The sequence below is a fragment of the Plectrocnemia conspersa genome, unplaced genomic scaffold, assembly GCF_051122295.1.
Source record: "Plectrocnemia conspersa isolate PC_06_02 unplaced genomic scaffold, ASM5112229v1 ptg000006l, whole genome shotgun sequence".
Taxonomy (NCBI): Eukaryota; Metazoa; Arthropoda; class Insecta; order Trichoptera; family Polycentropodidae; genus Plectrocnemia; species Plectrocnemia conspersa.
Window position 1 is genome coordinate 4,719,704 of NW_028277170.1, and position 17,787 is coordinate 4,737,490.

At 27.0% G+C, this 17,787-nt stretch overlaps 1 protein-coding gene across 4 annotated transcripts in view; it reads left to right on the forward strand.

Moving 5' to 3' along the window:
• Positions 1-17,430, forward strand: part of LOC148234076 (ras-related and estrogen-regulated growth inhibitor) — a 77,297-nt gene extending 59,867 nt beyond the window's left edge. For all 4 annotated transcript variants that reach the window (XM_088187484.1, XM_088187483.1, XM_088187482.1 and 1 more), the window contains exons 4-6: positions 11,986-12,059; positions 14,759-14,935; positions 16,889-17,430. In XM_088187484.1, coding sequence (XP_088043610.1) covers positions 11,986-12,059; positions 14,759-14,935; positions 16,889-17,125 — 488 coding nt within the window. In that variant the 3' untranslated portion in view covers positions 17,126-17,430. The remainder of the gene's footprint in view (positions 1-11,985; positions 12,060-14,758; positions 14,936-16,888) is intronic.
• The last annotated feature ends 357 nt before the right edge of the window (positions 17,431-17,787 follow it).

Below are 17,787 nucleotides of genomic sequence, written 5' to 3' on the forward strand. Positions count from 1 at the left end.
AATACATCTTAAATAAGATAAAAAATGGTTGAGCGCAGGGCCGCCAAGAGCAAACCCATGCCTTGGAAAAATAATGATTCTGGGCCATATGACAAAAAAGCAGTTTATTCATTTTTTTCGTCGTAATTGAATTTTTTGAGTTAAAAGGGATTTAATATTTCCATTTTATCAAATCAGGTTTTTATTAAATGACAAATATTTTTCTGGCCAAATTCAAGGGGGGTTAAAATCCACGTCAATAGCAATAAAATTGTGTAGTGAAAACTCTCGGTTTTCTGTTTATTTTCCTCTGAGAGATGAGTTGGCTAAATTTGTATTTTGGACTTAAAGTAATAAAAGTTTTTAAACTATAATTATTTATAGAACTTTCATTGGGTTAGGTTTGGGTTTCAACAGCAAATGGACGTTTCGCAACTGTCAAATTTAGTATCATAGACGTTTTAGCGTAGCATATAATTTCACCAGCACCTATCAGTTAAAATAAATTTTCACTTGTAGAAATATATATACATCTATTGACGAAAATGTATTTGGACTTCACTAGTGAAAATATAACTTCGTTAAAAAATATACATTTACTGTAAATTTTAAACATTTATAAATGTATATGAAATCATATAATTTTACTAGCAATTGTCAGATAAATTATATTTTCACTGGTAAATATATTATATGATTCCACTGAAATTATATTTTTAGAAATATTTTTGGGATAGATTTAAAGCTGTTTTTCTTAGATAACCCGGGAATTTTTGGTTTAGAATCAGATTTTTCTAAGGTGAAGGCAAAGTAGGCTAGTCAGTTATCATTTTTTCAAAATTTTTCAATTTAATTAAGATTCATAGTATTTCATTGAATGACATGGATTTTTCTGGCATAATTCAATAGGGAGCAAATATCCAAAAGATGTCACTCATAGTCACTGGTATTGTACAAAATAATCTTAAGCCGATAACAGTATTAAGAACTGTAAAATTTTTAATAAAATATTTTTTATTTCAATATTTGTATCTCACATTAATTTTAAATGTAATATTTCGTCAGATAACATCTCACAGAGATAATTAGTATATTTGCTTCGTAGTTTTTTTGGCTATAACCACATGGAATTGAATGCATTATTTATTTTTCTGCATCAAATCTAGTTGTCCAATTATCGATAATACAATCTATAAAAAGATTAAATTTATTTAATTCAGCTAGTGCTGTTTTTGATTCTTTGTTATTTCTTGGCTTCTTCTTTTTTCAGTTCAAATATCTAAATTTACTACTATTGTACTTATTTATTTATTTACAACTAAGTATAATATTTTATAAAGTTTAGAAAGTAATAGAATCAACATTAATTTATTAAAAAAATTTAACACAAACGGAGCCGCATCAAAAAAAAACATCACCCACTTCATAGAAAGTGGGTGATTTTGAAGGCAATGTTCCACTCCTATTATTTCTTTAAAAATGCATAAAAAAAGTATAGTTTAGTTTGGATTCGATATTCGAATTCAGTTTTTAGAATTGGACCCCTCAAAGAAAACGTGCCCTAGAATTTGTATCGTCTCCCCCCTCATTTTGGCAGTGCTGGTTGAGCGAAACAATGACTATTTTATAATATTTAGTGTTTTGCTGTGATTACTGTTTATGATCCAGTGCAAAAGATTCTTTAATTTAAAGATAAACTTATGCATTTTTTTGATATTAAAAAATTAAGCTGACTATTTAGTATATTCTAGTATCTGGAAGATTGAAATTAGTGATTATTAAATAATTTTAATTTTGATAGATCTTGTGATAAATAAAATAAAATCGTGCTAGTTCATGTATAGTGGCTGTAATATTAGTAGGTAGTAATAGAAATAAATATCACGGATTAATAAACTTAAATTGTATCTGGTATCAAAGTAAAAGTTATTGATTGTGTTAGCTTGGTTGCAACACATAAGTAAATTACAGCTTTCATATATATCTATATTCAGAACATACAAATCACTGAAATATATCTCTTTAAAGTAGTTTGTAGCAAATATGTTAAAAGCAAGCAATATTTAAATTATTTTTAATATTACATATTTGGCAAACCTTGAGATAGTTTCAATTATTATTAGGAATCTGATAATATTTTATTAACATATTTTAAATACCTGCAGAGATCTGTTATTGATATTTTATGGTTACGAGGCTGTGAGAGTTATTTATATACGTGGGAATTTTACGGTGGAAACTCATGGGTCGGTTAATGTCACAAAGTCACTAATTGGCAATAGTTATATTTTGGTTTTCATGTCTGTATCCATGTAAAATTCTTGAGAAATTCTTTAGGTTTAATTAGTCAAACATGAATTTAATATTAAAACTAACACCATATTAGCTTTGTGAAATATATAAAGTTATAACTTACTCTCATTTAGAGAATGTATTGTGAAATTTGTCGACATTCAGTGAATATTATTTTGAAAGCTTAATTTATCAAGTTATGTGTTTTGAAGGGTTGCTTTTATTGTTAATTAACATATAAAAGCGTTAATTTTAAACAATTTTCATCGCCGTACACATCGTCGCGACAGGGCCGAAACGGGGAATTTAATTATTTTCTTAAGCGTAAAGAGAGAGTAGGGGCAGACGCAGGAAGCGGCGTTCGAACCGCAGCCGTTTAAAAGTTGCCCCGAACAATTTAATAAATGGACCGAAAATGTGATTCAAATTTCAACACTCGGCTAAATGACAAGTCCATTAAATATGCAATAACTTTGTGAGATTTTCGTTGGAAAAGTTTGCAAGGGAAAATTCGACGTCGAATGCTTGGTGTAACACTCTAAATATCGACACGATTAATAAAATTTGCCAGCGCAGCCGCTGTGCGGTTGATGTTTGCAATTATTTACATAATAAAAGCCACGTAATTTCGATCGAGAGCTTTTCTTAGATGCAGCATAGTGTCGTAATCCACAAATATGTATATATATCTATGAACAGTTAAGAGTCACAGCAGTTATTAAAAAGCAAAAATGCTTATATAATTAAATTGATCGATGGATTATTTGCACTACTAAAAATGTAATTAAATTTACATATTTCATATTTCTAGCAATATAAAGATAAAAAACGAGATTCAAGTTTGCTCACAGGCAAATTTTATGGTGTAACTTTTTGGAAGGCTCCCATATATTAATGAAATCTTCCGATTCCCATGCAAAGCGGTTTGATTTTTTTTTTTGAATTTGACTTTTCACAAAAAAGTTTTATTTATTACTATTTTCGCCAAAATAGTAATAAATAACTCTAGTATAGAAATAGTGGATAATATAAAATATTTAGGAGTAATTGTTAAAACAAAATTAAATTTTAAAGAACATTGTAATTACATATTAAAAAAAATTAGTAGAAAAATAGGTTTATTATCTAGATTAAGAAATATATTAAGTATAAATACAAAAAAAATAATTTACAATAGTATAATATTGCCCCATTTTTATTATTGTGCTACACTATTAAATATGTTAAATAAATTAGACAAACAAATGTTGCAAAAATTACAAAATAGGGCAATGAGAATAATCTTAAATAAAAATAGATTAACTAATTGTAAAAGTATGATTGATAGATTAGAATGGTTGAATGTTCAAGAAATATTGAGTATGAATGTTTTAGTATTTATATATAAGTTAGAAAATAAGATGTTAGCAGAATATTTTAATAAGTATTTAATAAGAAATAAAGATGTACATAAATATAATACTAGAAATAGAGAAAATTTAAAGATAATTAAGTATAAGAAAACGAGTACGGCTAGGGGAGTTATGTACGGAGGTTTTGATTTATATAATAGTCTTCCAAGAGAAATCCGAAACAGCAAAAATATAACGGGTTTCATAAATGGAATAAAAAAACACCTTCGTACATATAGACATAAATTATAATATTAAGTCTTTATTATTGTATATTTTTATTTTTTCTTTCTGTTATGTATTTTTTATATATTTTTATATATGTTAACTAAATTGGTTAGATGTAAAGATTAGCTATTAAGCTAAATAAATTAATAATATAAATAAAATAAATAAATAAGTAACCAAAAAATATTATTGAAGTTGATTCATGGTCTTGTAAAATATTATTGTTTTTAATAGCTGCTATTAAATAACTTATTTAATACATTTAGCTGCATTTTCTTGCCTTATTACTTATTTACATTAGATGCAATATATTGTAGTAAAAAAATCTCGCTAAAAAACATATGCCATTTAACTGAATTTTTTACATTCATATAGTAAAAAATTTAGCATTAAAAAAATATCAAATACTCTTATTTAAGCAACATACAAGAGTTCAATTCAATTGTTACTAATTGCAATATTTAAAATGCTTAAGAATAACTGTTTGTTTCTAGGTAAAAATATCTTATTATTACTTAAAAATTATTGTCTTTCATGAAAATATGATAGCTAAGTATTCGGTCAATTCAGAACAAAACATCTTTGTAAGACGACCTCTCAACTTCATTGGCTTATTCGAAGAGCTATCTTAAATATTTAAAGTCTCAGTATGTTACCATTCAAAGCGGCAATGCATACTAAGAAAACTTTATTTACATTGGATTAGAATAACGGTTCACAGCGTAGCATATAGATACAAATACGTGACCTTTAGTCAAAATATAAATATTTATTCGCGCATGCGCACACGTCTATTTTTTCTTCGACTCTGGAAGCAGTTTTTTAATGTTGGTTCGGATCTCTCGTCACTTAGAGAATTTATATCGAATTACAAATGGCTTTTACATAAGCTAACATAAAAATAGCGCAACTCTGCGCCAAATGGCCGATTCAGAGCTGATCTTGAGAATGGAATTCCAACGCGCGATAGACATCAGGTAAAATTTATATGTGGGAAATGGATTTATTTAAAACGGTTCGAATAATAGTTTTTGTGTGGAAGAACGCGGCATAGATGCTGAAATGATGTGTGAATTGAAACACTTGAGTTTCTCAGCGGTTCTCATGTCGTTGTTTACTGACTGAAATAAGTCACGAAGTCGAAGAACTGTGACAGCTGGTGGTAAAAGTATTAGAAGAGTTTCTACGTTTGTTAAAACCAAATATATGGGAGTAAGTTCAATAGGAAAATTCACATAGGCGTAGGAAATTTGTTGACCTTTTGTGGTCAATTTTAAATATCGCATTATAGCCGCTGTGGTTTTTATAAATTATTTTTAAGCTTAAAAAATGATACATTATGACTTTATTTAGGAGTTAAACTTTATTACATATATTAATATAATATTTTAATGTTTAATATTCTACAAATACTTCACAGCTAGGGGCGCGAAAAGTTTATTCTATAATCCTATACATTTATTTCTAATATTTTCATACGTAAAGAACGATTTATCTTGGCAAATCATTTTTAGAAAATTGTATTACGCAAATTAATTAATACAAGGATCACTAATACATCCACTGATTAAAAATATATTTATAAAAAATGCTGTAAAAATCTCAAATTAAAAAAAAATCTATTCCACATTTTTCTTATTTAACGCAAGAAATGATATGACGCAAATAAATATATTTTTAATGACAATTTAAAAGGATTTGTATTGCACTTTTCATATTATTTTATTTATGATGATGCACAGAATCCATTTGTCTAATTGGCAACTTTTAAAGACGAGCAACTGATAAAACTAATTTTGCTAAATTTCATTACAACTCAATTTAAATTTTGGTTGAATCAAAATGAATTGTTTTCAATAGACTTAGCCATTCGTAACACCATACTTACGCAAAATGGGACTTTTTGCATTAGCTGCTATAAAATTAAAATATTAATCCTATTTTTTAGTAACAAAATAAACATTGAATAGTACTTTAATCGATAACACCATAAATATGTGCTGAAATGATATTTGCCAGTTCATTCATCACAATAAAATTAAATGCATTTATAAACATACATATAAGTAACGTTAGTGTAATAAATTTGTAAATTGCGTATTTTTTCATTTTTTACAGTAAAATATATTTTACCATTTAAAAACGTGCCTGAATTAATTTATGAAATCAGAGGTGGAGGTTGAATTTTTTTTGTTGTCTATTCAATTAATACAAATTCATTTACATAGTTCGGTCAATCAGAATCTTATTTATTACGATAAATTTAATTGTTAAAAATAATTATTTTTAATAATTTATATTTATAGAAACATTGTTTAAGATATTTATTTGCATTAGATTTGCAAAAAATCTTAATTTGGTAATGGGTCGTAGAATTACAGAGAATATATGTAAATTAATATTCATGATAAACACGCTTTAAATATAAGATTCGATGTTATTTTAGTACAACTTAAAATCGTAAAACTATTTTTGGTTTGTTTACGATATATCTCTTGATATTAACAACATATAAACAAATCCGACTTAGCATCTCTTATTTCAACTAATCAAAGTCCATTGAAGATTTTTCATACAAATAATGATTTACGTTTTTGGCAGTAGCTAGAAGCAAAAAAATTGTTTAGAAAATTAAGTAAATAGACATAGTGGCTTAAACTGCATTTAAACATATTTTTAAAGCCCATCTGTTCAATATACGTTAATAATATACCAATTTAGATAAAAAATTAGTCATTGCCAAAGTAAGAAGGTTGAGTAAACAATTGCTATGATATTTATAAAAAATAGTTTATTAGGAGTAAAAATAATTTGTATGAATTTTCCATTTATTATTCATTATTATTATGAAACTGTATTATTGAAAAAATCTTAATTTGAATATATAAATATCTGTATTCACAACTACCCTAAATTTTAATTATTTAAAATTTATCTTTGTGTTAATAGCATTCTGAGTAAAAAACTTAAACTTTAAATAAAGACGGCTTAAACGAATTCGTTTAATAAATCTACTGAGCACACAAATGTATGCTAATTTTATTTTTACTACGTGTGTGTATATATCAAAGATGGAAAAAAATACACACCCAGAAGGGTTACCGTCACTGTATTAATTAATTAATATGCGCGGAATTAATTTGGGTGCAAAAAAAGTTTTTTTCGCGCACAGAGCAGAAAAAAAGATAAGACAAAAGCTTTATCAGAGCTTTTTTAGTAATTGACGTGCTTTCCCCGTTATAGAGAGAAAGAGAGAAAAGAAAAGATAATAGCACAATGCACAAAATTGTTTCGCTCAAACACCATCAAAGCTTTTCCTCTTAAGGGAAAAGTTGCCGCAATATGGAAAAAACCTGAATATTGATTTAATTACAAATCAATATTATTAAAAAAAAACTAGCTCATATAAACGCTGTGTGCAATTATTATTTTATAATACTATTTTACGACTTTTTATGACGCTTATATATAATAATTATTCAGTGACGACTTCATAAGTAAATTTAATGGATCTGAATAGCAATAATCAATATTCAAAATATGTATTTTATCATTTTTTTAATTATAGCAAATATATTTTTTACATATCAGGCCTAATTTTTTTTTATAGTTTTGATTTTTTCCATCTTCGGACAACGATGATCCCTTGGATGTTCCTAAAATAGCTTAAATTTATTTAAGACAGTGTTTAATAATATCCTAAATATGTTTCAAAGTTTCTGTTTTGTTGTTGCAAAGTTTTAATTAAAGCGATTAAATATATACCTGATCTGATTTAATATAAAATAATATTAAGGGTAAAGAGATGGATTCATATTTTTTTAATCGAATGCTTCAATTACTCACTTAATTGCTTTCAAATTGTATTATTACATAATATGTATTTAAATAACGTTTGATCGTCGATATTTTTCACATTTAGCAATTGCTTTCTCCAAAATAAAACGGATTATTATTACACGCAAACCCGTTACGGTTTCCAATTAACGGCTCAATCAAACCGCACGCGTACTATCAAATTTTAGTATAAAGGCTAAAATTTATTTTTCGGTTAAGCTATACCGTTTCATCTTTGGCCATATATGAAATAAAACTCTTTGAGGGCGAGCGTTTGAGTTTCGATATCAACATTTATATTCCGCCCATTCTAAATAAATTTATTAAAAGTGTAAATCTAGACATGTTTTATTAATAAAATGGAAAGATGAGTCGAAGCTTAAAAAAACAATATAAATAATAGCTTAAGAAAATGTAAATAAATATATTTTAAGATTATTAAAATCAGAAATGCAAAATAAATATTTGACTTGCACTTTTCTGGCTTTTATTTCAACGAATTCATCAATTACATCTATATAATATATATCTTTAACGATGTTATTTTTAATTAAAATTCTGAAGAGATTCTTGTTTGAATGTCGATCTTGAATATTTCTTAATAAATTGTACCTTGCTAAAACTCTCTCAAACGAAACAGTAGTGACGGTTAAAGTAAAATATTTTCTGAGAAATAAATAAAAAAAATATAAATTATATAATGTAGTTTTCAGAAAAGCATTCAAAGTTGAAGTTTTAATGTTTCATTTTAGTTTCGAAGACTCAAACGTAAAGCTTCGAATTTCACATTTGAGTTCGTACATATTTAAATTAAAAAAGTGACGAAATATTTTTTTAAGGAACAAGGAATAAACATTTGTACTAACTTATTTAAATTACTAGTAATTTAGTATTCATTCTTAAACTAATTTTTGTGTATTACCACATCAATTTAATTTGCCTTTATATACTTTTCATGGTTCAAAAAATTTTGACTTTTATTAATTTTTTTGCTAATCGATAAATATCAACTTACGATTATATTATTATTATATTTTAAAATGGCAATGTCCTGTTTAGATAAAAGTATATTGTAAGCACAATAGTTTTATTACCAATGAAATGTCAAAATGTTAAGTGTAGGTCAAATGAATCGTTCGTGATTTTACTTTTAAAGTATAATTTATCAATACTTAAAGAGATCTTTTCGGTATTTTTAAAATATATTTATATCTAGTAACTGTAATAAAATTTATTAAAATAGATTATTAATTAGTTTTTTGTAAGTTTAATATTTTTTATGAATGAGAAATATGTGATGATGTTTACTATTAAAATATTATATATGTATATCGTTAGCGATTTTAATAATTTATGGTGCATTTTTCTAATTTTTTTTTCATAAATCTGTGAAAATGGAAAAATTTTTTTTTAAATTTAATAAATTGTGTAATATTATGTTTTTATTGTTAAAAATTGAATTATTTTTGGTATATCAACTATAAAATATTATACATTAAAAAATGGTTGGTTTTTCAAAACTTATTTTTTTTAATAAATTTGTAATTATGATACATATTATTTAAAAAAAAGTAAGAAAGGGAATAAAACTTTAATCGTAAATAAAGGTTAAAAGCAAAAAAATATTTTGAACTATATATACATATATTATAAAACAAACACTTTTTTATTTGTAAAAAAAGGTTTTTCAGTTTATTTATTATAGTATTTTTAAGGTTTGTTAGTTCTAAAGAACTTTAATATCAATTCAGAAATAGTAAAAATTTGCAATAAAATTATTTCAAGTACAAGCGTATTTATTTTATTAATTAAGACAATCCATACAAATTATTTATTTAATTTGCTTCGAAACAAGTTTGTCAACTCTTTTTTTATATCTAAAGAATCCATAAAAAATATTAAAAATAATTTTCAAAACCCTGATATTTATCATTAGATAACAAAAATATGAGTATATATTCAGAATAAATAATTATTAATTTCAATCTCTCAGATTTATTTGAGAGAGTTGAACACGTGATAGTTTACAACCACTGATTCAAAGGTGTAGTTAGGTGCCTCTTTTGTTTAACAAAATACAATAAACAATATTTTGCAATCTAAAAAACATTAATTATAACATATTTCAAGTAATTTAATTCCTATATATGTATGTTATATACGTATATGTGTTCCCACATACATGTGCCATTCAAAAACGGTTTTGCAATCAGTGATTCTGGTTCTGGGACATGCGGTTTCTAAAATTGCTTTTTCAGGGTCTGACCGTAGCTATCAGATTTACCTTTATATGCATATCTATGTAAAATACGAATATATATATAACTATGTATACGTATTATCGTCGATTTATATTTAACTGTATCAATATTATAAAAGAGAAAAATAAAATTAATTTTATAGTATCATATTGGACACATTTACTATTATTTCTACATTTTTATGTTGAGCGCAGCATATTTTTTTAATTTTAGTAAATCATATATATAAATTCAATTTGATTGGTTTTGAGGAGGCCGAAGGGTTGTGACCTGGTTACAGTTTATTTTGATAGCGTGTTTCGCACTCTCCGTGTCTCTTAATACATTGTGATTTTAATGTAATGCTGGTTAGATATTGCTTTGGTGAATTGCAGATAAGGATGTTTGTGGGTCAATTGCATCACTTTTTTTACAGACTTACGAAATGTGTTTATGCATTAGAATAGAAACGGTCTAGTTGTTCACTCTGGCGATCGTTAACCACAGTGTAAAAAATAATATTAGTATGCGCAGGGTAGAATGTATTGTCTAGCTAGCATAATAATGATCTTTCATATATGAGCTAGCATCCATTCCAAACAAAGTGTAGTTTATTAGCGGTGCTTATGAGGAATAACTGTTTCGGGACAAAAGTGGTCCGTGAAATATTTCCAATTAATATTGCAATTGTAAAGTCACGAAATATCTCTTTCATAATTATGAAAAATACGTATTTTTGTTTGTTAGAAATTGTCATTAAAATGCCCTTTAAATTATAACAAAGTGTACAGATGATTAAAATCTCATACAAATCTTTCAATGATTGAAGTACAATAACATCCCTAATAAGATGCAGTGCAATAATAATTTACCTAGTAGTTAGATATAATTTTTCACAGATATATGTAGAAGACCAACATCACGGATTTCGTCCTAACGTCACTAACCTCTTGTGCCTTTCAAATAAGTTAGTTTGTAGCACCCTCAAATATAGCTTCATTGTCTGGAATATATTATATTTTAATAAGTTGTATTAAAACGCACTCTAATTATTTACTAAAAGAATCAAAACTCAATTGTCTAGAAAAAAAAAAGTAAATTTTAATTTCTTTTATTAAAAAATTAGTCCATTTTATTGCATATAAAAAAAATACTAATATATATTTATTTGTATTTTTGTATTATGTATGTTTATAAATTAAGTTAAAATCGATTTTATTTGCATGTTTGCGTGTAAAGTATAAGAGCTATTGAGAAAAAAGCATGGAATAAAGATGACAAATGGATTTTTTCGCCTTTGTTTCACCTCGTGGCCGTAACTTTGTGATCTTGTTCGGTCAGCGGAACTCTATTGGGTATAAGTAGTCAATTTATTGAGATTCCGTTTTCCAGGTCGTTGAAAATTTTCCAGCGATAATCCAAATTGATCGTAAATGTCGACGTTTGCACCGTCTCGATCCGCCCAAATAAATATATTCGATCGGAAAGGGGTTAATGTGAATCACTGTTAAAAGATTATGGTTCCAGTCACCAACCCGAATTATTCCCATTAAATTAATATAAAACCCTTTTCTTATATAATGATTGTATGACTCGAATACATATTTTTTAGAAAAAATATCATATCACCTTTTCATATAAATAAATTAAATTTTTTAATTTTAAATGCAATTTTTTTTCGTATACTACGTAAGTGCTCACCACTATTATTCAAGCATGCAGTCCAATTATCATTTGTCCATCAAGAGCGATGCTTTGTTTCGTTTGTATTCACCGAAGAGAATACGGATTTACACAGTTATGTAGAACAAAAAAAAAAAAAACTAGTGAAATGCTGCAACCCTTCAAATATATGGAATTTTTATTTTCTCAATATAGGATCAAAACTCTAGCATATAGAAGCTCATTAATTTTAATGACTCTATTATAATAATTAAAATAATTTGATAACACAGATTTTTATAAACTTTTAAATACGAGTATAATAATGACTTATGTATTTTTATACTTGATTCCAGATAATCGATATAAGCATGAAGTGCTTGTAGACGGAGAGCCGGTACTCTTCGAAATTCTAGACACGTGTCCTAAAGTGAGTATCTACATTTATGTAAATTAAAAATATGACTGATATCATAATTGTTCACTGTTCTGACAGAAAAGAGTAAATTTATTTTTACAACAAGTCGATTTTTATAATAACATAGTATAATAAATTGTATTCTAGTAATTGTTGTTACTTACATAGATGATCATTTTTTTACTTAAATTGTTGCATTAATGTTTATATAAGAAAATCATTTTTAAATTATATGAAAATAAAATATTTTCTTTACGTTTGCAATTTGCTTAATTGAAATTGAAATGTCACTTATGAATACATCAGGCAATAAATAAAATTTAACTTTTTCTTTTTAAAAATCAATCCATCAATATCTATCTATAGCCAAAAAAGATTCTAGCTAATGAATTGTATTAAAATACACTAAGTTTAAAGTAAAAATATTAAATTGAAACTATTAGGCAGCAATTAAGAAAGGTTTAAAATAAATTTTATACATTACTGAGTATTGTAAAATAATGATAAAATATTTCTTAGTAATTTTAAAGAAAACATTTAACGCAATTTAAATCAGCGTGTAATTTTTCTAATAAAGGAAATGTGTTTCTATGATTTAAAACAATATTATTACAAAATATTATTTTCTGATTTTATTCACAAATTTTTGCTCAGAACTTTATAATTTTTACACATAAATTTGTCATAATTTTAAGGTAAACAAATATATTTAAGTATTATTAGTCTGTTTATGGTATTTGTGACAACACGTAGTAAATTTAAAGCGATATCCAATAATAAATATTATATGTGTAATATGAACATACTTCTGAAACTCACGTCTCAGTTGCATTCAGACGTATCATTTGACAACATTCTAATATGGAAAACATATACAGAGAATCCCGAAAATAGCACTAACATTATATAAAAAAATATTTGTATAAAATATGGCAATAACAAGTCATATAAAATATATGTATATTAATACTTAATACTAAAAAAATAAGAATTAATATCTATTTCTGATACGAATATAAAATATATATATATAGTTTTTATTTATAAAAATATATGATGAAGTTACAGAAAACATTACACTTTTTTATTTAATCTTATTTTTTTATATTGTCTTAAGAATATAATTATTTATTTTCTCAAATTTTCGCTATTTATTGTATAAAGATCTTGATTAAAATTGTTAAGGTTTTGTAGAGTACGCTCGGGATAAGGATTCCGGTTTGTTATTGTGTGCGTGAACTGTGTGGCTCAAAACAATTTCGCTCAGAATATTTAATTTTTTTATTTTAAAAGAAAATATATGTTTATTTAACAAACATATATCTGAGCTAAGTTGTAAATTTCAACAGACAATTAAAAATATATTATTTAATCGAAGAAACCAGACATTGATGTCATTAATTAAATATTTGCAAAATTAGAAATCTTTCACTAGTCAAAAAAATAATGAAGTTTTTATCTATTCTTCAAAAGCAAAAAGATATAAAATGGGGAAAAAATTTATTAGCAGATTGTTTAATGGCTCGACGACTCTATTAAATCATTAGAATCCATTGAATAAATTAAAAAATTATCATTGGCGCAACGATAAGAATAATAACTTTTTTAAGCCTTACAAAGAATAGTGTAAAAAAACCAACAACGTACGGATTAATGGAAAAATAATTAAAATATTTTAATCCACGGGTAAGAGAACGAATAACTTGCAGTGTATATTTGAAGCCTTGATATCAATTAACCCAGATATGCCCAAGAAATTTTGTTCTCTTAAAATTTCATTTATAAATAAAGAACAGTGGCACGAGTTTAATGACCTACCCATGGGACAGTGGACATATTTGGGTTAAACCAATATCAACACAAAATTATTTAAAATAAATTACTAGAGAAGATCGAACTTCTGTGCCACACTGCACTTTAATGACGAATACCAGCGTTGACGAATCAGCGACTGTCCTTAAAAGAGAAAGCGAGACAACGAAGTACACGCTACGTCGCTTCTCCGTCTCATATACATGTACACGCACACAATTATCCCGAGCGTACTCTAGTAATGTATTCTTTATAACTTTAATAAATAAGCTAAATCATCTTATCTCTATGCGCTAAAGTAGATTATTATTAGAAAGTTTTTAATACATAAAATGTACCACCAAGCTCGATTTTAATAAATCTTTATGAAATTCATCCGTTAGATTAGAAAAATCTGGGTAAACCTAACCTCTAATGATTGATTGTCATTATAATTATCAATAATTACGATTTTACAGACACGATACAAATAAAAAACACTAAGCTCCATATGAGTTTTAAGCTCAAGTCTTTTTTTAGAATGATATTTTTTATGAACTATTGCTTTTAAATTTTATTATTTAAACATATATTTTTCAATCGTAAAGATATCCAGTTAAGCTTATTAAGCAAACATGCTAAATACACTGCCAAAAGATATACAAAAACATACTATACACATGTATCTTTTTTCTAGACTATATATCCTATTAGTAAGATTATTTTTCTTTTATAAATTATACAATGGTTATAGAACAGTGGCTTGTATTTACATATACAGAATATATTTTTATGCATTATTTTATATTGTACTATATACTATATTATTCTTGTCATATGATGTGCAATTTTTGGTACGTTCTGTGTTTATTCAATACTTGAAATATTTATGTACATTTGCAATTTTATCACATTGTCAGAATTCCGATGAGCTGCCGTCGTCGGACATAATACATTGGGCTGATGGTCTTTTTATGGTGTATTCCATAACCGATCGCGGGTCTTTCAACTATGTGCGACGGGCTAAGCAGCAATTGCAACCAGATATCCCCTTGAGCCTCGTAGGGAACAAAGGAGATATGGTACATCTGAGGCAAGTGAGTATCACATTGATGGCGCATACACGACACAATATGACAATGGAATTTCGCATTGAAATTTGATCTATCGCATGCTAACGCTGGCATTTGTGGAGAATGCCGGGTGAATTGTGTAGCTTAACTTTTAAAATGGGGAAAAAGTAAAATTTAATATTATCTCTTTGCGTTTCTTTAGATTTATTTATGTAAAGTTTCTGTTATAATTAATTTCACTAATTATTTTGTACGCGTTTGTGTGTGATAGTTATATATATCTTGTCATTTTTTAAGAGATACAAATAAATGCGTTAAAATTTTAATGCATTGTAGTAAAGTAATGCAAATGTATAAAATATGCCATTGGTGAGAATGATGATTCTAATTATTAGATATATCATTCTCACCTATTAGATTAATAACGTTTATTAGAGAGCGGTAAATACATTGAAGATATATGGTAGCCTAGTACATTAACAACATAAAAAATCACTCTCTTTAGCTGCTGAATTACTATTAGAGAAATACTAGAATTTTTTTTTATATATAAAACAAGTGACAAATCATGACATTGAAACAAAGATCGAATTGTCTTATTAAAGGTGGCACGAGGGCTAAAAAAATCACGTCAAGTTTGAACGTAAGTTAAAAATCGATACTCAATCGAAACTGTAGTTTGAATAGCAAATGCATATATAAAGTTCAAGTACAATTAGTGAGTGCGCGTGTATAAAAAAATACTGTCATCGCGATCGCCACTGGCGCAAAAAAATGGACAACAATAATCTAGAATGGCAAACAGTGACAGCAAACAATATAAAAGACTAAAAAGTTCAGAATATCTAGTCCAAACAAAAATTAACAATTACTGGCTCGGGGAAGCGCAAACAAAAATAGATACAATGCACTCGAATTAGACAACGGAACAAATATTAAAACCTGTACCAGAGATGAACTAAAACCACCACCGATCTTCGTAGCGGGGGTTAAAGATATTAAACTCTTAAGTTATTTAAATAGATAACTATCGATTAAATAATCAAGACAATCAATAATAAAAAGACTCAAATTTAACTAAAATCGGGCGATAAATACAGCACAACCATTAATGCCCTAAAGGACCAATAAAAGTATAATAAAAAATCTACATTCCTTAAAAGATGAAAGACATATTGAAAGCCGCTAAATAATCATTCGAATCCCAAGAGCGCAACCCAAACATCGATTTGACTTGCAAATTATTGATACTTAAAAACTTAATCGAGAATTACAATTTTGTTTTTGAATTAAAATAAACCGAGTTGAATTGAACTTCAACTAAGCGGAGCTACGCCGAATCGATTAAGACGACACTTAGAAGCCCGAGGAAGCAGCAAGTACACATATTTATTTTGGCTCAATGTAGCAACCATTTTTCTGATTAATATTGTTAATGTGTTAAATGATTATATGCTTATTTTTCAACAGTACAATTGAGCAATAGATCTTCATTCAACTTCACGTGTTTCTATAACAAATTTAATCCTCAAAGCTGTAGTTTTTTCATGGGTCTTAAAACTAAATTTCTAAATGCAGTGCATAATAATCATTCACGGTCAGTGAGAAACGCATAGCTTAAGATTTTGTGTCACAATGTGTAGAATTATACATTTCCATTTATAGTTTCCAAATAAATAAATTGCCATAAATATTTTGATTCACGTGTGATAAAAGATTGGCATCTATGCTATAAAACATTATTTTAAATACCTACATTTATTTTCCTCTAGAACCTTCACAGTGTAAGTGAATAGTGAAAATAAAATATATTTTACAAGGAGCCATTTCAAAGCAAATAGGTAAAACCGACACACATCAAAATCTCGCCTCTTATCGAATCACCCTCTATTTCGTATTTCGAGAAGGGTCTGATTCGCTTTGCCTTTCAATGCATTTGTACACAAATCCGTAAGTCGTTTCAATATATTTTTACAGGTGAGCCAGGAGGAGGGAGAGATCCTGGCCAAGGACTTTGAGTGCAGCTTTTCGGAAGTGGCCGCCGCCGAACAAGTGGCCCAGATCGGCGAGGTGTTCCACGAACTGTGTCGCGAGGTGCTGCAGGTCAGGAGGAAATCCAAGCAGAGTCTCCTAGACAGGATGCTTGGCGGAAAATCCGCAGCCGCCAGAGCTTACTCAAGGGGTAAAAGTGACTCGGCTCTGCCCAAGGATTGAGGCGTTAGATATATAGAGTGCATTGTTGTAGAAAACGATTCCCAACCCGCTTTGAACCTTGAATATACATTGAAAAGTTCAGTAAATAAAACAAATTACCACGCTATTTTCATAATAATTGATAACCCCCGTTGACGACGACGATAGGCGGCACGCGCGGTCGCAAAGACTCGAGAAAGTAGTATGATCGATGTCTATTCTTGGCTAATCTTAAAGGTTTCATTTAAATTATAAATATTAATCATAAAACACTCCAAACATATTAATAAGGTTCAAAAAAATTGCAGTTTATGAATATATATATATATATATATATATATATATATATATATATATATATATATATATATATATATATATATATATATATATATGTATATATATATATATATATATATATATATATATATATATATATATATATATATATATATATATATATATATACTATAAAATATTTTATTTTTTTCATTTTTTATTAACGACACTATCTTTGCAATTATATAAAAGTTTATTTAATCCCGTTGTGTAATTTAGTTATTGTTGATAGAAGTAGCAGAAGCCTTATCCTGTAAAAATATGATACAGTGATCTAAATTAGTAAGATGTCTGATAAATAATGTTTTATAGCAAAACTATTTAAATATTTTTAGGGTTAGTTG